We start from the raw sequence: 22,172 nt of genomic DNA on the forward strand, positions 1-22,172 counted from the left end.
GACACACTGTTGATTCAACTGCTGCGTCTTGAAGAAACCATAACACCATGGACTTTGTTCCTCCCTATCTGAGCAAAGTAAATAAAAGACTGCAGAGTCAAGTTCACACGACACTGAGAGGGAAAACTTTAAAAACCTAAAGTGTGCTGCTGAATGATCACAGCACAGTTTTTGAGGAAATCCTCTCTGAGTTCACACTGATAGAAGCATCTTTATCATCGCTGCTGCTGTCGACCAATCAGAGCTCTCTGTCCTCCTCAGACCCATGAACACTCCCTCCTCCTCCTCCTCCTCCACCTCCTCCTCCTCCTTTACTACACATTAAACCATAAAGACGCTCCACACTCTGTTCACTCCCTCATCTACAGCCTCCATCAGCGCTTCTGCTCCTCTCCTGTGTGATTCATCTCGCAAACTGTGAGTTCACTCCTTCCACTCGACATGAATGCACCCTTTGTGACTTTGTGGACTTTGATTCATTGAAAAGCTTTTATAAACCGTGCAGAAATCCTTACATCGAGGTCTGCACAACTCGCGTTGCTAACTGGTTTTATGACGATGTTGTTGTTGGTGGTTTTTTTGCTCGTATTTGACCATTTCAAGCCGCGGTTGTAAAGTTTTGAAAGTGATTTTCCAGATGTGGAAAGTCTCCGTTCATTTCGCTGTCATGAGTCACAGCAGCCAGCGAAAGCTGCCAGAAAACACAGGAACCAAACCGTCTCCATTTATTTATTATGGAAACACATGTTATTGCATGCTTATTATGGGGAAAACACTCTGTTTTTGTCTGTTATTGTCTTGTGAGTGAAACGGGGCGCAAAAATAATGCAATAAGAGTGCAGGAAGTAGTGGCTTGGATGTTATGTAATACTAAAAAAAAAAAAAAAAAAAAAAAAAAAAAAAAATGGAATTGAGCCAACTGTAAATAAATACACTTATGACTATTTTAGACTATAAATGGCTAATGTTTTATTTTATTTTATTTTTCTCTAAATTCAAACCAATCCCATCAGCCTCAGCTGCAATCTGCCCAGTCAGCAGAAGCAGCTGATTGGATGAAGTCACTCAGTAGGGATGCTCTTGCCAGCAGACACATCTTGATTTATCCCCACAGGCCTGCAGTATTATGATTAGTATCATCATAACACACCAACCAGTGTTATTAACGAGGCATCAGTAAACATCCATTAATCCTAAATGGTCTGAGGATTGGTCCATGATGCAGCATTTATTGATCAGGCACTTACAGGAAGCCCACTGGGTGTTTCCTCTGTGCACTGAAACCTGAGCCGCCACTCATTAAACACACAGCTAAACAAACTCCACCATAATATTACTCCTTGTTGGTGGTGGTGATGGTGTGTTTGGTTTGTGTCTGGTTGGTTGAATCTTTTAATATCTAACTGTAAATAATACACCATTGTGCACAATGAGCAGGTGTAGGACGTAGTTACAGTGCAGTATGTGGATCACAGGGCAAAGCAAAGCTGGAACACAAGTGAGGAAGTGGACTTTGCGAGTGTTGTGTCATCACGGTGGACGTCAGCCTCTCTGCAGCAGTAATCCTGCTGCCACCCCGACTTGTAATCTGGCTCTTGAGTAATCGGGGAAAACATAAATCTAAATAATCTCTCACTGTCATCATGATCTAAAGTTTATTCCTTTAAAAAAATCTCATTCCTTTTAATGCCAGATTCAGTTATAGGGTTTATGCCACAGTGGGCTCATGGGATTAATTTATTGAAGAGGTCTGCTGTCATATACACATAACACAATAACATTAAGTTTCATTTTGACTCCATATCAGCTATAAAAACTTAAGATATGAGAGTTAAGAAATTAGGTCATTGTTGTTGTGCTAGGTTGATATCTGGGTTTGAAGTCGTTATCTCCTATTGTTGGCACAAGTATGATTTACAGATTAAAAATCTACTGATAATGGTTCAAAGATCTGGCTTCAATCTGCTTTCAGTTATTCAAAACATGCTTAAGTTTAGACAAGGTTAGAGGTTTTATGTGTTTCATTTTCAGAGAAGGAAAACCTTTTTGTTCGTCTGACATGTGTGTGATTAATTCATACTGGTCTTTTAAATGTTCCATGATGTAAAAAGTGCAATTTCCATGTATTTTTACTTTATTATAAAGCAGGTCTAGGTGCTCTAAAAATAATGTGATAGTATCAAAACACTCTGTTATTGTTGCAGTCATTCCCCAGCTGCAATGATGGTGCACAGATGCATTTAAGTCTAATGTAATTAGCTTTGCCCTCTAGTGGTAGTAGTTATAATGAAGGGTCATATTGCACTATAGGACCAAACAACCTATGTGGTGTATGGTTTGGAGGACCGGTTGGACCAATCATAGAAGAATGGGCTTCTTTATGAGGGAAGCTTAAAGAGACGGGCATTAAAATGGAGCACTTTTTAAAATAAAAATCAGACTTGTTTTAGGCTTGTAGTGATGCATCCAGATTATGTGAAAAATAAATAAAGAACCAAATTATTTTCACCTGTCAGATTCAAATGTCAGAAGCAATTCATGTAAGAAAATGCCCACGACAACTTATGCGTGTGAGCAATTTACTGATGTGACAGCTGCAGCAATAATACATGACTAATAACAGGTTAAGGAACTAGTTTGTCTAGTCTAGTCTATACGCTGCAAGCCCAAATATGCCAAGAGGCCTTCTGTCAAGATAACGCATGTATTTATAACCACTGTGGGTTTGTCTCTCACAACTTTATTGAAGCATGAAGATTAAAAAAACACCTGATAGTTCCACAAAATAACTTCAGATTACGTCACAACTTCTTCTTTCACATTGTTCCTCTCATCTCTCGGTCTTCCTCTGGTCAGGATTTACAATTTGCAGAAAGGTTTTGCAAGGCAAAAGTATTAAAATCACTCCCTATCTGTCTCTTACTTCCTCTGCCCCCCTTGCATTTCCATATCTAATCTCTCCCTCCTTCTTTCCTTATCTCCATCCTCCTCTCAGAGCTATCATGGTTTCCCATAAGGAGTTTGTGGGTGCAGGAAAGCAGCCGGGGCTGCAGGTGTGGCGTATAGAGAACCTGGACCTGAAACCAGTTCCTAAAGCCCTGTATGGCAGCTTTTACACCGGGGACGCCTACCTGCTGCTCTTCACCACCTCAGCTCCTTCATACAACATACACATGTGGCTGGGTAAGATGTGGACACATGCAGAAATGTTTTGTATTTCATGTTTATTTGCAAAAGGACAGGTCCGTTGCATAAACCAACACAGCATTTCTAGCCTCAGCTAATCTGCAATGCCTGTCTCTAGATGGGCTTTTGAAATACATAAAACCCAACAAACAAAACACAAAAGACAATAAAACAACAAAAAACCTCAACCACATGTATGTGTATTCAAAACACAAAACTAAGAACTTAACAAGATATTAAAGACAAAACAATACAAGACAGAAATATAGTAAAAACCCATAAAACAAGAAAAAACAAATTACTATTTTTGTTGTCACTGATGTCCTGTGCATTTCATTGTTTTTTATTTATCATTAATAATACTATAAATATTAATAATATTACATTTTTTTTGATAGTTTGAATTTAAATTATTGTAACTTTTTCTGAACAGCATTCTACGAATCTTCCTGTTTTTCTTGCTTTATAAAAAAATGTTGTCATGCTTTTTTCAACACAGGAACAATGTTGTGTTGCACTTTGAGAAATAATCACTTGGAAGCAGAAGCCACTTTATTCCAAAACCTTCCCAAAGTGCCCCTTTTATTATTTTTTTTAATGCATTTATTATTTTATTGTATGAAAATGTTGTTTTTATGGTTATACTTCCTTGTTGAAGTCAGTTACCATAAAATATAAACAATTCAAAAAGGAACTACCTTCAACTGATAAATGGTGAGGTAAATTCACATGTATGGAACATCCATGCATTTTGATAAAGCCATAATACAGAGCAAGTAAAACATTTTCATGTACTTGTTGCACTGCAGTTGTGGCTTTAAAGTGACTATGAATCAGATTAGGCGTCTTAACTCAGGGGTGAAACATCTTTCATTTGAAAGTCAAACCAGTTTGTGAAATTCTTTCCCACCACACAGCTCCCCCTCTGCTCTCTTCGTTGGCTCATTTCAAGCCTGTACGAAGCGAACAATACAACTGTAAATCCTAAATTGAAAGCAGAGTCTTCTAATGCTCTCTAAATGTTCAGTTACATAACAATAACAGAGACACTTATGAACAAAACTGCTGCACAGCTCACTTCTGTACTACCCCTGTAGGCAGCAGGAGACCAGTCCCTGCATGTTTGTAGTGTTTCCTGCCAGTTCTCCTGCAGTGCCAGAACACAGACGGTGCATTCAGTTCTGCCTTGCAACTGTCGGTAAGACGTTGAAGTAGAAATAACATGAGAACATAATTAATCCCTCTGTCTGGGATAGATGTTAGTCATGTAGAATCATGGAGTCGATTTATCCATTCCTTGTGCCATCTGACAGTAATAGCAGGATACAAAGCCGCTCTGCTGCAGATGTGGTTTATGTGATTCAAAGCCTCCAGTCCTGACTCAGAGGCCCTGTAAGGCCACTGCAGAAACTTCAGTGCAACAGTTTGCTCTGCTAATGTAAAAACTGCTGATTGCTATCACTCTGTGTGATGCAATTAAAGTGTGAAGAGAACTAGGGGGGGAGGATGGTGTGACTGAAACGGTCTCTTTCTCGCAGGGGACGAGTGTTCGCAGGATGAGAGTGGAGCGGCGGCCATCTTTGCCACACAGCTGGATGACTTCCTGGGTGGTGGGCCTGTTCAGTACAGGGACGTGCAGAACTACGAATCCAATACCTTTCTGGGGTACTTCAGGTCTGGAATCAAGTACCAGGTAAGCTTCTGAGACATCTTCAGATGCTAGTGTTTGCCAACCTTGAAGATTGATTTCAAAAACCACAATTTCTTCCTCATCCTAAACAAGTAGGTTTTGTGCCGAAACCTGACCAAACTTGTTTTGAAAAGTGAAGCCAATCTGGAAGTGCCTTAAACTTGCATGCTCCACTGGTAGCAAAAAGAAGTCTAATCATATAGAAGTCTATGAGAAAATGACCCTACTTCTCACTTAATTTATTACCTCAGTAAACATTTACTTAAGGAGTTTATGGTCTTGATTGCTGGAATGAGTCAAGTCTTCTTCAGAACAGCATGATAGTTATTTAGTCTGTAAAACCGACAATAAAATAGGCCAAGCTTTAGGGTGTGGCTATCTTGTGATTGAGACTTGACACTTTCACAGTGTGTTTTCACTACATGAAAGTTAATTGGTCGGCTAAAAATGTCTTGTTCAGCTTTCAGTTGTATTAAAAGTCGCTGTAAGAAGTCGGCTGTTGAATTATAGATGCAACTTGCTCACCAAGCTAGCTAGCTAGTTAGCTCTTGCATTAACTGATAACTCAGTGTCCTCCTCCCACCCTCTCGTCCAAATAAGGCCACTTCTAGCTTCAAAAACCAAGATGGCAACAGCCAAAATACCAAACTAGACAGTAAACCGTCACAGTCCTCTTCTTTTATACAATTCTACAATGTCATTTACGGTCTATGTGTGCCTCACAGAGCTGCTAGCATAGCTCATCAAGTCTATCTATCTATCTATCTATCTATCTATCTATCTATCTATCTATCTATCTATCTATCTATCTATCTATCTATCTATCTATCTATCTATCTACCTATCTATCTACCTATCTATCTATCAAATAGAAAGTGAATAATGAAGAGGTTAGAGTATTTTCCTTACAGCATAAACAGATAAAGTTATGAAGGAGCAACAGTCTGTCTCAGGACTGTGTTTGACCTAAATCTATCCACAGGGTTTAATGATTGTCAGCATCCTATGAACTTTGCCACACGGTACTGATGAGTCTGAAGTTCAGAGGAAACATCTCATCCCACTTTGCCAGGGTGTGTCTGTAACCGAGGCAACCACCCTGTTCAAAGGGAGACATTTTGAAAGACACAAGCATGGCCACTTTTTAACCAGCCATCTGTTTCCCATTGCCATGAAAACCATTCAAACCTCCCTCAGGCTGTAGTTGGATGTAATTAACCCAAAGTCTTGTTTACTGCATTTTGCAAAGTTGGAGGATGGAAACTCTCCTCTGCACATGTGCACAAACACACAGCGTTCTTCATAAAAGAGCGAGAGACAGAACTAAACCTCATTATCTCTTCATAGTTTTGGTAACTCCACTGTTAGGAAACAATCCTGCCATTAGAATAAACAGAGCCTGCATTGTTGCCATGGAAAATTTTACCGCCTCTCTCTTGAGAAAGATGCATGCAGCATGAATGTGGTTTCCATTTTGAGTCCTAAATAGCCATTCCTCCAGATGCTCACAAGACTCTGTGCCTTTGTGGGTAAATGCTAAGAACTCAACAGACATTTTGAAAACAGGGAAGTCCCTCTTTGTGTTTGCTCTCATGAAGACACAGGGTTTGATGTCAGCGTTGGCTTCTACATGTTAAAAAAAGCCTTTTAAAAACCAAACTATTTATTCAGTCTTTTGCTTTTCCCCCATCAGACAGTGTATATGTTCTTCATTTGCATTGATTCATTTGCATGCCTTGTAAATACCTGTTTTGTTTACTGGCTTCACTAAGGACGGCACATTGCGAGGCAAACCTGCGTCCCAGGTACACCACTGTTGCACAGAACAGACATGATCCTCCTTTCCCCAAGCAGGCATCATGTTAATTTCATTTCCCCCATTCAATAAAGTTTATTGGCTCTGTGCGAACTGAGATTTATAGCACATGTTCATCTCATTATTTGGCACAGCACAATTTACAGCCTTTTGTCCTTTGAGGTTTTTACAGCGTCGTATAAACTAATTTCGCCCTCACTGTGCAGCAAATGTTGAGCTCTGTGTCTCATGAAATCATCCATCTCCTCACCTCCTGCATCAGACCTCTCAGTGGTGTATTTGTGACTAACATACAGTATGGTGACTGTTATGTACACATTTAAAATTAATCTGATGTTTTAGGAAAGTTTTCCCTACATATACTCACTGAAACTTTTATTCTTGTGTCACAGAAAGGGGGCGTGGCCTCAGGTTTTCAGCATGTGGTGACCAATGACATGAATGTGAAGCGCCTGCTGCATATTAAGGGTCGCCGGGCCATCAGAGCCACAGAGGTGGCAATGAACTGGAGCAGCTTCAACAAGGGAGACTGCTTCATTATTGACCTGGGCAAGGTGAGCTGGGTTTTATCTGCCTTTTTGTATGTAAGAGTATCTTTCTATGTGTGATTATTCTACATACTGTACCAGATCTTACTGTGTCTGTTATGATAGTAATTACATTTACTAAACTTTATATATCCACACTGTAATAGATTAGTTGGTAACGCTTTATAATAAGGTCCTTAATAACCATTAATTAACAAGTAATAAGGCATTGTTCTCGCGGTAGTTGCAAAAAGCACAGTTAACTTATAGTTCACTTATAATAGATGAGCAATAAAGTATATTTTAATATCAATAAGCAAACAAAATAAGATTAATAAAGGCATGGCAAAGACATAATGGGTGGGTCATGGGTGTTTGTAATGCTATTATTAACACTTATATAAGCTCATAAACACACAATAATGTTAATAAGCATCTTGTAAGGACTTACAAGGGCCTTATTACTTGTTAATTAATGGTTATTACAAGGACCTTAATATAAAGCGTTACCGATTAGTTTACTGTGAAGTTAAAGGGACACTATGCTCCGTGTTTACCCAGGAGCTTGCCACTCATTTAGCAGCAAAAAACAGCCAGAAGATGCTTTTAATGGTTGAATTTTTTTTAATACTATTTATGGTCTGCATTTTTTCAGCAGTAGCCATTCAGTGTGTTAACATCCTCTAACTACCTTTCTATGTAATAGTTTTCATAGTTAGTGGCGGAGTCCGCCATTCCCTTACTGAATTCCAAAGGCCTTCTGAAGCACAAGGGTGTCACAGGAAGTGATGCAGCGTATAATCTACAGTCATGGAAAAAAAATATTAGACCATTAACCAAAATCATTATGAAGAAAACCATGGAAAATGTCTAGATATCAGCTCTTAAATTAAACTCTTATAAGCCATTTGTTGTTATCATTATATTTGTCCAAACAAATGTACCTTTAGTTGTACCAGGCATTAAAATGAACAAGAAATTGAAGAAATCATTTTTTTCCATGACTGCATGTCGAAGTGAATTTTGAAACAAAATTTCAAAAAATGTTATTAAAGAAAGTGCGAATTAGGGATATTTCCATCAACTGGCTAAGAGCAAATAAGTAATGCTGCATAAAAACAGACTTTCATCAGAAGATGGCAGTGTAATGTATTGCTGTAGGCAAATCCAACATTTAACATCTCCCCACCCACGCGGGATGTCCGCTCATGTCAGCTCGTCTTGACCATCAGAGCAGAAACAGCTGATCAGTCATGTGAGTTAAATGTTCGCTACGACAGAACTCGGAAAAGTTTTTCTATGTCCTTTTTGTCTAAAAAGACAAAACCACCTCTGAGGGTTTTCTTTCATGTGCATTTTCAAGAGTTGTATCAAATTTTTGTGTTTCTATCAGACTTTGCTCATGCAAATCTTCCAAATGTGCATAGAAATTTGTTGATGGAAACACGATTTTAGTAAGAAGGAAAAAACACTCTTGGTTGTTTGTATTGCTTTAAACCAATCACAGTTGTCTTGGGCAGTGCTAAGTTTAGGATGCAGCGATGCTGCCCTTGCAAAATAGCGTCAGGAGAGAACTGGTTTGGTGGAACATTTACCAGTAGAAAACTTAGTTGTCACTGAATCACTGAATCAACCTGAGGTCTAAGTTTAATCAGAATTATAAGTTTCATATCCATTCTCTGTCTCTCCCTCTCCTGCAGGACGTCTATCAGTGGTGTGGCAGTGAGAGTAACCGTTTCGAGAGGCTGAAGGCCTCTGGTGTCAGCATTGACATCAGAGATAATGAGAGAAACGGCAGAGCCAAACTGCACATGGTGGAGGAGGGGGAAGAGCCGGCAGCAATCATAGAGGTGACACACACACACACACACACACACACACACACACACACACACACACACACACACACACACACATTCCTGTCCTGGTGAATCTCAGACACACACTGAAGTTTCACCCCAAAGGTGATCACTTGTTTGCAGAAGCTATAAGTGTTATTGATGCATTTCACGGCCAGTGATCAGACAGCGTGGGAACGAGCGGACACAATGCTGTCCTGTGTAACGCGCTGCTCATGTGCCAACTCTGTGCCAAGGCGGCATTGTAAACACTTCCTTTAAAACGAGAGATGAGGGTAAACTCCAGAGAGGCCCTAATGAGAGGGAGAGGAGGAGGAATGGTGGTTTACAGAAGATATTTTAAATAAATTTAGATTTTTTTAATCTGAGCTGCAGAACATAGTCTACTAAACATATCACTTTGTCTGTGTATAATAACATACTTGTAACTTGGAGCACAAGTGCTAATTATGATTATGGTTGTGTAGGCTCTGGGGGCCAAACCCGCCAGCATTGCCCCCAGTACGGATGATGAGAAGGTGGAGAGCTCCAACAGGAAGAAGGGTGCCCTCTACATGGTGAGTGACGTAAGTGACAGCCCCGCTGCATGTGACTTTGCATGCTTCGTTTGTGGTACTAATTTGAATTTGAAAAACAAAACCTTTGGCATGCTAATCATTCATCGCTGAATGTGATTTTCCAAAACCAGATTGTAAATCACAAGTTTGAGTCCTGCTTAAATAAATCTCTTTGTAGCTCATATTATAAAGTCCACACTACTCCATTCTACAGTTACAAAATCCTAGTAGATACAGTGCTGGTACTCTTACCTGCTTCTTCAAACTGGGGGCATGTCAACGGCCATCTACTGTAGGCAATGACTATAGATAAATATCTCATTCAAAAAGAATACAAACTATCCATTTTACCCTCTGGGCCCACTTTAATTTACGCTTTAATTTAAGTACGATAAAACCTGTACAGATTCATATTTTTTTCTACTTTTTTCTGCATAAATCTCTTGAACAACTCGCCCTGCTCAAAACTACCAAATGTTTAAAATGCCAAAAATGCCCTTTAAGGGCCCTTAAGGCTGAACATTTTCAAGTTTCCATTATTTAATTAGAAAACAAATTGCATGAAACTATCAAAAATGAAGGTTTACCCACCTATCAGTAGGAATGTATTTTTTTCCAGATGGAAAAGAGCCACGGAATTACGTTTTGACGTTTTGATTGCTTTTTTGTGGCGCAAAATGGCAAAGCTGTTTCCTTTGGAAAGTCTGCAAAAAAGTGTCAATATGGCCTCCTGTAGATCATGTGACAAATTAAAGCATTGCTAGTGGTTCCCTATACTCTTCCCTGTTTTTTAAAGTATCGCATCACTCAAAAACATGCATTGTAGAAATCTGACAGGCCAAAATGCCTCCATAGAGGGTTAAAACTGTAACTGTAACTTTAAAATGTCACTGTAAATATGCTACATACCAGAACTCCTCACATTTTATGACTTTATTAGACTATTTAATTATTCTGGCAGTTGATGATCGCTGCGGTACTGTATTCCAGTTGCCGACTGAAGCACGAGGGAACAATGCAGAATATAATACATGTTGCTTATAATGAAAAATTAGCTTTTCCTACTGGTGCAACATTATCTCTATATAATTTGTTTTGAAGCTATAAAAACACGTCCTTACTGAACTGTACATTCTGAGAACATAGTTGATGCTGTCCCGCTGCTTCGTAGATCTCTGATGCCTCTGGCACGATGAAGGTGCCAGAGGCATATTTTTTATAAACCCCCAAAATGACAATGCCTTATGTGCCTCTTATTTAAATGTAAAACTTCGGAAACTTATAAAAATATGATAGTCTAAATATAAGTAATCAAGTGGAGATGTTACATGGTGATATCTATGAGGTTTTTTTTTTTTACCAGTCACCTGTAGCGTCTTTCAAAGAGTATGGAACTTTAAGGTATATACATATCTTTAAACGTGATTTTCTGAATAGCTTTTTTTCTCACCAGAAATCTCCACTTCAGTAGCAGTTACATTGACCAAACTTTCCTGTTTCCTATCTATAGTCTGATGTTTTCACAGAGGGGTTTGTTCATCGACTAATTGATAGAACATTTTGAAAAACAAAAAAACACAAAAAATTATAAAAACACGTCCTTACTGAACTGTACATTCTGAGAACATAGTTGATGCTGTCCTGCTGCTTCGTAGATCTCTGATGCCTCTGGCACGATGAAGGTGACATCCGTGGCTCCGTCCAGTCCCTTCAAACAGGCCATGTTATCTCCTGAGGAGTGCTACATCCTGGACAACGGGGTGGACAGAAACATCTTTGTTTGGAAAGGTACCAACAACATTACAGACTCAATAATGTGGCAGGAAATAAGCATGAGCATTCCTCCCTGTCCTCACACACTGTTTTTTCTGCAGAAATTCTCAGCATGCTAGTTGAAAAAAAATGCCCACTAGGTAGTTTATTATCTCAAAGTAGGATAAGGGGGAATCAAATCGCACTGTGTTTTATTCAGAATTATGATCTTCTCTTAATATCATGTTGTGTCTGACTCCACCCAGGTCCCAAGGCCAACATGGCGGAGCGTAAAGCAGCCATGTCAGCAGGCCAGCAGTTCATCACAGACAAGGGATACAGCAAGGCCACACAGGTAAATCCAACGTGCAGAATTGCTCCTACAAACACAAGTTTCGCAGCAAAGCAGTCTTGTTATACACATAATTACTGGACATTTTTGTTGTCAAATTAAGAAACTATAGCAAAACCTTGTTTTTTATGCACTGGTAAAGTTTGTGATTTGGGCTTTTTTTGCTTCCATAACTTCCATAACCACGTTTAGGCATGCATTTTACTTAACTGTATATTTTTTATAAACCCCCAAAATGACAATGCCTTATGTGCCTCTTATTTAAATGTAAAACTTCGGAAACTTATAAAAATATGATAGTCTAAATATAAGTAATCAAGTGGAGATGTTACATGGTGATATCTATGAGGTTTTTTTTTTTACCAGTCACCTGTAGCGTCTTTCAAAGAGTATGGAACTTTAAGGTATATACATATCTTTAAACGTGATTTTCTGAATAGCTTTTTTTCTCACCAGAAATCTCCACTTCAGTAGCAGTTACATTGACCAAACTTTCCTGTTTCCTATCTATAGTCTGAAGTTTTCACAGAGGGGTTTGTTCCTCGACTAATTGATAGAACATTTTGAAAAACAAAAAAACACAAAAAATTATATGTTAATAATAATAATGCCAAATAGCAGAAATTTATGTATAGAATGTATGTATATGTGTCTGTATCTTGAGCTTCTGTGACAACTAAATTTCTCCACTGCAGGATAAATAAAGTCATATCTTATCTTATCTTATCTTATCTTATCTTATCTTATCCTATCTTATCTTATCTTATCTTATCTTATCTTATCTTATCTTATCTTATCTTATCTTATCTTATCTTATCTTATCTTATCCCTAAATACATGACAATACAATGAAGAAAATAGAATAGTATAAACTGTAATATATGCCAACAAAATGAAACTTTTGAACCTGGCTTTATCCAATGTTCAAATTTCTCTTCTGTAAATGTATGGAAATTAGTGCATATGTAACAAGATAATGCCAACTTGGATGTTTAAACACAACATTTCTGAAAATGTAAAACTGAAAAAATATTTTTTTCTCAATTAAAAACCCCTCTCCTCTTCTCTTCTTCCCTCCAGATCCAGGTACTTCCTGCCGGAGCTGAGACGATTCTGTTCAAGCAATTCTTCAGTGACTGGAGGGACAAAGACGAGACCACGGGCCCCAGTAAGGCCTACACCATTGGCAGAATCGCCAACGTTGCGAAGGTGCCCTTCGATGCGTCCAGCCTGCACACCAACAAGGCCATGGCAGCCCAGCACGGCATGGTGGATGATGGCAAGGGCAAGGTCCAGGTACGAGTGTGCTGAATTTTTTTTTTGAAAGGCCCTTTTAAATAATAATTCCGATATTCCGACTCTGGAACGAGCTGCAGAGTCAGTAAGTTCTTTTAAACCACTTCTTAAAACCCACTTTAATAGACTTGCTTTTATGTAATGCTGTCTATCTCACCACTCCTTTTTACTTCTTCACTTTTTACTTTTTTACTACTTTGACCTTTTATTTTCTGTGTATCTGAGAATGTCTTGTGATTGCTCCTCTCTGTCTCTTATTGTTTTTCTTTTAATGTAAGAATTGTTTTTAGCTTTATGACATCATTCTCATTGTGATGAACTGCTCTCTGTCCAAGCACTTTGTAAACTGCTGTTTTTAAAAGGTGCTATATAAATAAAGTTATTATTATTATTATTATTATTATTATAGAAAAGTGCACTGAGTAGAGTGCAAATCCGTGTGGTGAGGTTGAGAAAAATTGTCTGTGGTCTGGCTTTCAGATCTGGCGTGTTGAGGGTGAAAGGGTGCCGGTGGATCCCTCCACCTACGGCCACTTCTACGGTGGAGACTGTTACCTCATCCTCTACAGCTACAGGCTGGGAGGCAGGGAGCAACACATCATCTACACTTGGTGGGTAAAAATAAAAGATCCATACAAACACAAATGTACAGAGGAATGTGTCTAATACAGTTTAAATTAGAAGCTGTAAACACATTACTACACCACAACCAGTCTACAGCTGACCTGATTCTGGGAAAACCATTCAGACTGTGTGTGTGTTGCTGTGTCAGGCAGGGGCTGAAGTGCACACAGGATGAACTGGCAGGTTCGGCGTTCATGACAGTGAAGCTCGATGACTCAATGGGAGGATCCCCGGTTCAGGTGAGAGCTTAACTCAACCTCACATGTAAAAACAAGTTCAGATTCTGTAGCAATCCCCAATATTTGACAGAATAAACACCAGACTTATCTGTAACTCAACATTTTTAAAGGACTAATAGAAAATAATGTCTGTAGTTTTGGGAGATATTGTGTTTGTAGTTATTTTTCCTAGAAGAAGAATGAAATCAATACATGAAGATGTGGTTGGCGTTAAAATTGAGAACTGACCTGAAACTTTTAATTTTATCATATAACATTTTCCGTCTTATTAATTAGCTCATTGAACTATTACATAAGGTTGTGGAAAAACAAACTTTAAATGCTAATCAGGGCTCAGCTTCTCAAATCTATCAAACCTAATTATTACAGAGGATTAAGTGTAAATCTCACTGATAACTTCACTGTTCTGCCATGAAAAAAACCCACTGGCCTCTGACAACCAGCAGAGGGCAGTGCCGCTGTAGTGTCCTCTCTCCTCAAACTGCTGCTCTCCCATTAACGGTTTCATGCACCTTTAGTTGTACCAGACATTAAAATGAACAAGAAATTTGAAAAAAAGGGGGCTCTCATATTTTTCTTAATGACTGTATATGGTATAGCCTGCACTCAGCTACTTTTTTTTACTCTAAATTTATCCCAATATCAAAACTGAGTGTACAAATGTAATTGTAGATTTTGAAAATGGTATATTTAAACATTTGTTTTATTTATATACATACCTGCAAAATAGATAAAAAAAGTTATCACCAAGTTTACTAATTTACAGTGGTGGAAAAAGTTTTCAGACCTTTTACTTAAGTAAACGTACTAATATCACACTGTGAAATTACTCCACTACAAGTAAAAGTCCTGCATTAGAAACTTACTTAAGTAAAAGTACAAAAGTATCAGCATCAAAATGTACTTAAAGTATGAAAAGTAAAAGTACTCATTATGCAGAATGGACCCACTCAGATTGTTTTATATATTCTAAATATATTCGATTATTTGTATTGATGCATTTATGTAAGCAGCATTTTGGTGGTTTTTGGTCTGTGATTATAAAATGGGCAAACTCATACTGATTATGACGACATCAGACAGTTTCATACATGTCTTATTTAAATACATTTTTTCCTAATGGAATATTTTGGATTTTTTGAAGTGGGATTGTATGAAGTTTCTTATCCATAGTCAGTGTGTTACCTGCTGCCACCGTCCACAGCAGCACATTGCTTAGCTTCTGTGTCCTGTCTGCTTTTCCAAACTGGAGGCATGCCGACTGCCATCTGTCTTAGGTAATACACTGACTATGGATAAGTAACTCATAGGATCCATTGATTTCTGTTCTTCTTTCTATGTATGACACTGAGAATAAAAATGCAGTATAATCCTTCAAAGTGAACCACATTACTTTATGTCAAAGTTTAAATTTTTTTGACTTTTCAAATAAGTCTTAACTTAACTCTCCTGTTATATTGTGGGTCAAATTGACCCATTTCAAAGTATAAAAATCTGAAAGAAAATTGTTAAAAGTATTTTTTCATATAAAGACAAAAATTAAAAATGTAAAATAAAATGTAAAAATAAAAAATCAATGTCATGTAAAACCCATAGACTGGTAAAACCATTGTATTTCATATGTAGGTCTTTCCGATTTACATAAAAAAAGTTTTAACATGCATTTTTAATGAAAAACAAGTGAATTATCCTGATTGAACCATGATCTGTGAGAGGTAAAGGACATCACTGCACTAAATGTTGATTGAAATGGTTAGGTTAGGAATGGTGTTAATCCTGAAATAAAAAACAAAGTTTATTGTTTTTTTTGGTTTGTGAAATTTTTGGATAATTAAACATGCCCTGGGTCAAATTGATGATATTGCTGTTGCTGAGAAACGAACATAACAAGAGGGTTAAACTGCATTGGCACACAGCAATAATGTTATATTGCAAAAGTAATGTGGGTTACAAGAGTCTGCTGATTGATTTTCAGACCACAGAGAAAGTAATGGAAATCAATGGCTGCTGGGAAAGAAGCAAAAATACTTAGTATTTTAACTAAAATCTAAGTATTTCTAAACATATTAGCATGGTCCTTTAAATCATCATAAAGGCTTCCTACCACACATACAAACTAAAATAGTGACTATGTGCTAATTATTTTTTCTTCTCTTGATTTCTATTCTATTATACCATTTTCTGTGACCTATAGGCTGAACTGAAATAATCAAATAGCAACCAATCTTCCTGCTGAACTTTTCACATGACTTTATCCACAGGTGAGAGTGACTCAGGGCCAGGAGCCTCCTCACCTGATGAGCCTGTTCCAGGGCAAACCCATGATCATCCACCGCGGAGGAACGTCACGCAAAGGTGGACAGACCCAGAGCGGCAGCACTCGCCTCTTCCACATCCGACAGAGCTCCTCCTGCGCCACCCGAGCTGTGGAGGTGAGCTGATGTTAAGATTCTTTTACTGGTTTATAAATCTCTTAATCTAGGAACAAAGGATCTTTTGAATCTCTCCGTCCTGCAACACAGAGAGAGGAGCTGTCCACTGCTGCTTTTTTGGTCCATAAAGGTTTTGTGTAGTGGATGATCTGGGTATTTCAAGATGGCCTCCAACATCTTGACAGTTCATCTCCAGTGTGTCCAACCTGGTTCCAACCACAGAACCAGCTCTTTAGACCAGTCTGTCCAACCACCTTGCATCTCTGTGCCACAGACTGATAAAACATCTGCAGCATCTTACTACAGATGTCAAGAGATTAGAGCTTCCTTAAGAAAAAGAGGCGGCTCTGCCTAATGGTCTTAATCCAGCCTATTTATCTGATTTACTCTTATCCTATGAACCCTCGAGGACACTCAGGTCTTCTGGGAGTGGCCTTAATAAAACCAAAAGTTAGAACTAAAACCCACTGTGAGACGTTGCTTTCTCTCTGTGGTCCATGTTTGTGGAACAGCCTCCCTAAAGACCTGAGGGCATCAGAGTTCATATTTTTAAGAGCAAACTTAAGACTTATCTTTTTAATTTGGCTTTTACTTGAACCATTTTAAAATATTTTTCATGCATCTTAGTGTTACAACATGTTCTCTTTTATTTATTTATTTGCTATTATCTATTAGTCTATTTATATATATGTATATATATATATATATTACCATACTTTACTTTTTAATTATTTATTTTTGTATTATTGTTTTCATCTTTTTTTATCTAGCTTTATTACTTTTATTGTTACTATTTTTGACTTTTGTTTTTATTTTATTTTATCTTACCTTACTTTATTTTTTGTTTATTTTATCTAATTCATTTCTAGCCTGCCTCCAGTGTTTCCTCACTGCTCGACATTGAGATGGCGCTTCCTCAGTTTGTGGTTTGTTTTAATGGGATGGCTTAGGGTCAGAATTGGGGTTGGGCTGTAGGTGTTGGGGTGGAGGGTTGAGGATGGACGGTGGTCGTTTATTTGTTTTTATTATTATTATTATTATTATTATTATTATTATTATCTGTTTTTCCCTTTTTATGTAGAACACATTTATATTGTATGAAAAGTGCTTTACAAATTAGGTTTGATGGATTGATTGATTGATTTATAGTCCGTCAGCACACAAGCTTGTGTTGTCACATCTTTGATTTCCACCTCTGACCCGTCTTCGTGTCTTCTCTCAGGTCGAGCCCTCTGCTTCCAGTCTGAACACCAACGATGTGTTTGTGCTCAAGTCCCCGAGCGCCTTGTTTGTGTGGCGGGGCGTTGGGGCCAGTGACGAGGAGATGGAGGCTGCCAAGCACGTTGTGGGCTTCCTGGGTGGCAATCCCAGCTCTGTGTCAGAGGGCAAGGAGCCAGGTGGGTGTCCCCTGAGGATCAGTGTACTGTATGTAATAATGGTGACTTGATACTGATCCTCAATGAACAGAAACTGGGGGACGATCTGGCGAGATGTCTTTTGCTTTATTTATCTGTCATAGGAAGATATTGTATAATTGCACAACTACAAATGCTTCGGATGCTTCATCGCTTGGTGTAAACATTCTTTTGATTAGCCTAATGGCTGTGCAGAAGTAAAAATATATATTTAATAAAAATTAAGCAGCTAGAGTCTGTGATTGCTTTGGAATCAGCTAAAGCAATAAATGTGGGACAAACTACTTAAAGTTGACGGATGTTGTATTTTCTTCCCTCCCAGCTGATTTCTGGTCTGCTCTCGGTGGCAAGAAGGAATATCAGACCTCCAAGAGTCTGAGGAACATGGTCAAACCCCCACGTCTGTTTGGCTGCTCCAACAAAACTGGAAGACTTGTTGTAAGTCACTGTGATATAAGAGTACAATGACTTTTTATTAAAGCCTATATGCTTACAGGTGTGGAACATAATATGAAATAGTTAACATTCACAAATCCACACACAGCAAGTCTGAGTTTTCTACTGCTCCATCCATCAGGTTGAAGAAGTACCCGGGGACTTCACTCAGTCAGACCTAGCCACTGATGATGTCATGCTCCTGGATACCGGAGACCAGGTCAGATGAGATTTCAATGTGTAAAATGTCCTTATGGATTTCAGAGACTCCTCAGAGTGGGTAGAGGCATACTCTGCATAGCTATTTGACTATTTGAATGACTGAGCGTGTTTCTCTTCCCTGTAGATCTTCCTTTGGGTCGGCAATGACGCTAATGATGAGGAAAAGTCTGGAGCTCCCAAAATAGGTTTGTTGCATAAAAAAACCCTAAAGGAGAAAACAAATCTCCTTTTATGCTCACACAAATCATACTGTCTCGCTTTAGATCGAGCTGTCAGACAGCACTATAGAGTCACGTTGGGGTAAATTAATGGGTTTCAACTATCTTTTAAATGTGTTGAGAAAATGTCCTTTGTAAGATTTCTAAATTCATCCTTTCAGGGTGAGCAGACATATCAAGTCAATGATGTAATGTTGTGTATGTTTAATCCATAATCCAAAATAAGGCTTTCAAGGAAGGCACCTTTTTTCTTGTCTTGTTTGGTGTCATTTCACTGCAAATGATCATTGGAATATCAATTACTCAGCTCGTTAAACAGTACAGCAAGCAGCTATAAAATACTGTTCATTATGTACATAGTCACAGGATGCATTTGGTATTTACATAACAATTGATGGCTATTTGGCTAATTAAAGATTAATAATGGTACAAGCATGATTGTATGCATGATGGCTAGGTCATATAACATACAGCTATGACATCTTAAAGCTGCACTAATCAATACTTTTATATTAATCAAACAAAATTGCATTGTGTTAGGTGAAAATGCCTCCGCAGTTCCCCTCAGCTCTATTGAGCTTTTTAGCCTCTTTGAGTTAATTTCCTTTATTAAAAGTCTATTGTCTGCAAAGCTAGTCTGATAGACTTTTACATATTACCATACACTTTATTTTATTTAAACTCCTAAGGTACTGAGGTTTCCCACATTTACAGTGTTGACGAGTACATTTACAGACAGTACAGAAATACAAATTCAAAATACAGATAACAGACAACATAAATGAATAAGTAAAAATGCTGTTTAAAATGACCTAAGCTAAAAACAGTTGCAAACAGTTGCAGGAAAGACTGCAATCAAGCTACGAAATTGAAAATAAGTATAATATATGATATATTCTCACTCCCTCTTGTCTTTGTGTGTGTTTTTTCCATCCATCTACTACTTGTCACTCAGCAAAAGACTATGTGGACTCGGACCCGTCTGGCCGCAGAGGACAACCCATCGCCACCATCAAACAGGGAGCTGAGCCCCCGACCTTCACTGGCTGGTTCCAGGCCTGGGATCCCAAGATGTGGGAGGTGGATCCACTGGACAAAATCCGTGCCCGTTTCTCAAAATAAAACAAAATAAAAGCTCTCTCTACTAATCAGACTCCTCACCTGCCCACCTCCGCCATATTGCCATTTTTTTGTTTATCTTAACTCCAATCCCTAAGTGCCAAAAAAAACAAGTTATCATTGTTATCAGGTCGAATGGCTTCCTCTATGCCTTGGTCACGGTGCAGCGCATCGGACATGAAACAGGAATGCATCACATCAGTCGTCAAATGACTTCCTGTAGCAACATTATCTTTAATTGATAGAAGTGGTTTATTGATCTGTTGCATCCAACAGCTTGTCGCCTTCATGTTTATATGTCAGCTCCTTGTATGACTAGGAAACAGGAAAGAAAGCCATGTTAGACAGCTGCAGATATCCTCTTCTATTTCACTTCAGAAGACACAATCATGCTTTCTTTTGTCCTTTGCTTTTTTTCATATAAAGTAGTTTGTCATGAAAGAAAGAGTTTACTCCATTACTAAGCAGTGTCTAGTCAACATGTGTTGTTTTATCGTTGGTACTGGAATGTTGTACACTTACTAGAAGTTGCATGTTGCATTTTTTTCTATCATATTCTGTGCTTGTGAATGTAAAAGGCGTACAGCGGTATGTACGCGTGTCTGTTGTCTTTATTACTTGACCCTGAAATGCTCACATGGATGGCTTTTAAATAAAAACTCCCAGTATTTCAAACTTTTTTTTCTATTTCAACATTTTTTGCTAATGAGCAGAGAGATCCGTTAAATCTTAAATGTCCACATTCTGCACCTCCGACATGAACATACAGAAACTGTCAGAAGGTTTATCAGTCGGCTCTCACTAAGTTTATCTCTCGGGAAGAGAGAATGGGATCTTGTTGCAGCCCGCAGCATCTGTCTGAGTAGGAATAAGACATGAAAGCTCCCTTCACAGCTGTGCTGTCCTGCAGGATGTATGCAAACACAGGTTTCTTAGAGAGGAAACAGCAGCCAGCATTACAGCCTGGAAACTTCTATATCCTGCCATGATACCACAAATTTAGATATTTAGCATTGTGTAATTTGCAGTCTAAATACAATATGTGCATAATGTAATACGATCTCATTTGAAAGCCCATTAGTGCAACCCTTCCTCTAAGTGAATGATGGCTAGATGAGTATTTTAATCATTTACTTGATTTCATTTCAAAGGCTGTGTGATCGAATGCTCAGACAGAGTAAAAGTCTCTGAAACATTAATGCTGCAGCACAGTTTTATTTGAAAGATCCTAAAAAGACTCTGAGGACACAGATTTACCACACACAGACCGTCAGAAACCTATGAGTGATGTCACAGTGACCACGCCTTTATTTTATACAGACCACAGTAAGAAAACATCATCAAAACATGCCAATGTATTGCAATATTTAGTTCTTCAGTTATGATTTATAGGAAAGTTAAACTATTTTTATTGAAGTGAAACAACTCTTCTCCCAAGTGAGTTTTATTTAATCTTGGGAAATACATGATCATCAGATTAATTATTACAAAAAAAGGCCAAACTCTGCATTTACATGACAATTACGCAGAATCAGTCAGCTGATGATCAGCAATCCACAGGAATTACTAAATGGACATTGCTGAGAGGTAGTTTTGTAAACGGGTGTTTCCCAGATCAAGGCTGAATACTGAACTACAGCTTTTGAACCATGTGGTCAAGAAATCTTTAAAAATGGAATATACAATTCCATGATAACTGGGCAATCCCCATTTGATTAATTAAGTGATAGAAAGCTACAAAGCAGTTACTAAATAGACCTCGTAGTGAGACTGTTGAAGTAATCTTTTCCTCTGTGAACCTCAGCCTTGTGTTGTCTACAAGTTACACACAACCTGTGTTACCTTGATTTTATCCCATGTGTCTTGTTCCTGAACCCGTCATATGTTTTTTTTTCTTATGTTGATTACAAAGAAATGCAGTAAAATTAAAAAATGAATAAATAAAATCTTGGTTTGTTACATGAATGTGTTGTTGTTTCCAGTGGGGACTGAAAGTAAACACACCTTTTGGACCTCTTATCATCTCAAACCAACACTGCTGAATATTTTTCAAATTTTTCATCTAATTTTTTCTTTACTCTAAACAAAAAAAAAAACTTTTATACAAACATTGCAAACATGTAGGTGTTTAAATATTTGCATAAAGTAACAGAAATAATCAAAATTTGAGTCTGGATAAATAAATTGACTGTTCTAATACTAATTTAAGTGTTAGAAATTAGCAGTGGGTTTATTCTACTCCACTACATTTTAGAGGCAAATATTGTACTTTTTACTCCACTACATTTAGCTGCCAGCTTTAGTTACTATTCAGGTCAAGATTTAACATAAAGAACATGATCAATTTAAAATGATTACACATGTTTATAAATTAAACCACATAAACGTATATTAAGAAGTTAAAAATAGCTCTACCTGAACAAAAAATAAAAT

General features: G+C 38.0%; 1 protein-coding gene across 2 annotated transcripts; it reads left to right on the forward strand.

The window, feature by feature from the left end:
• Positions 1-310: 310 nt before the first annotated feature.
• Positions 311-21,729, forward strand: scinlb (scinderin like b). Of its 2 annotated transcripts, none has more exons than XM_059344086.1 (17): positions 311-417; positions 2,996-3,183; positions 4,725-4,879; positions 7,085-7,246; positions 8,920-9,069; positions 9,546-9,635; positions 11,291-11,423; positions 11,654-11,742; positions 12,820-13,035; positions 13,516-13,646; positions 13,808-13,898; positions 16,160-16,330; positions 17,553-17,727; positions 18,068-18,183; positions 18,323-18,400; positions 18,527-18,587; positions 19,576-21,729. In XM_059344086.1, the coding sequence occupies exons 2-17, from the start codon at positions 3,003-3,005 to the stop codon at positions 19,740-19,742; spliced, it is 2,166 nt and encodes a 721-aa protein (XP_059200069.1). In that variant the 5' UTR covers positions 311-417; positions 2,996-3,002; the 3' UTR covers positions 19,743-21,729. The 2 variants fall into 2 exon arrangements, with proteins under 2 accessions (XP_059200069.1, XP_059200068.1); XM_059344085.1 differs by having other exon boundaries at positions 9,546-9,644; positions 19,576-21,728.
• Positions 21,730-22,172: the final 443 nt, after the last annotated feature.

Source organism: Centropristis striata, chromosome 11, assembly GCF_030273125.1.
Source record: "Centropristis striata isolate RG_2023a ecotype Rhode Island chromosome 11, C.striata_1.0, whole genome shotgun sequence".
NCBI classification, from domain to species: Eukaryota; Metazoa; Chordata; class Actinopteri; order Perciformes; family Serranidae; genus Centropristis; species Centropristis striata.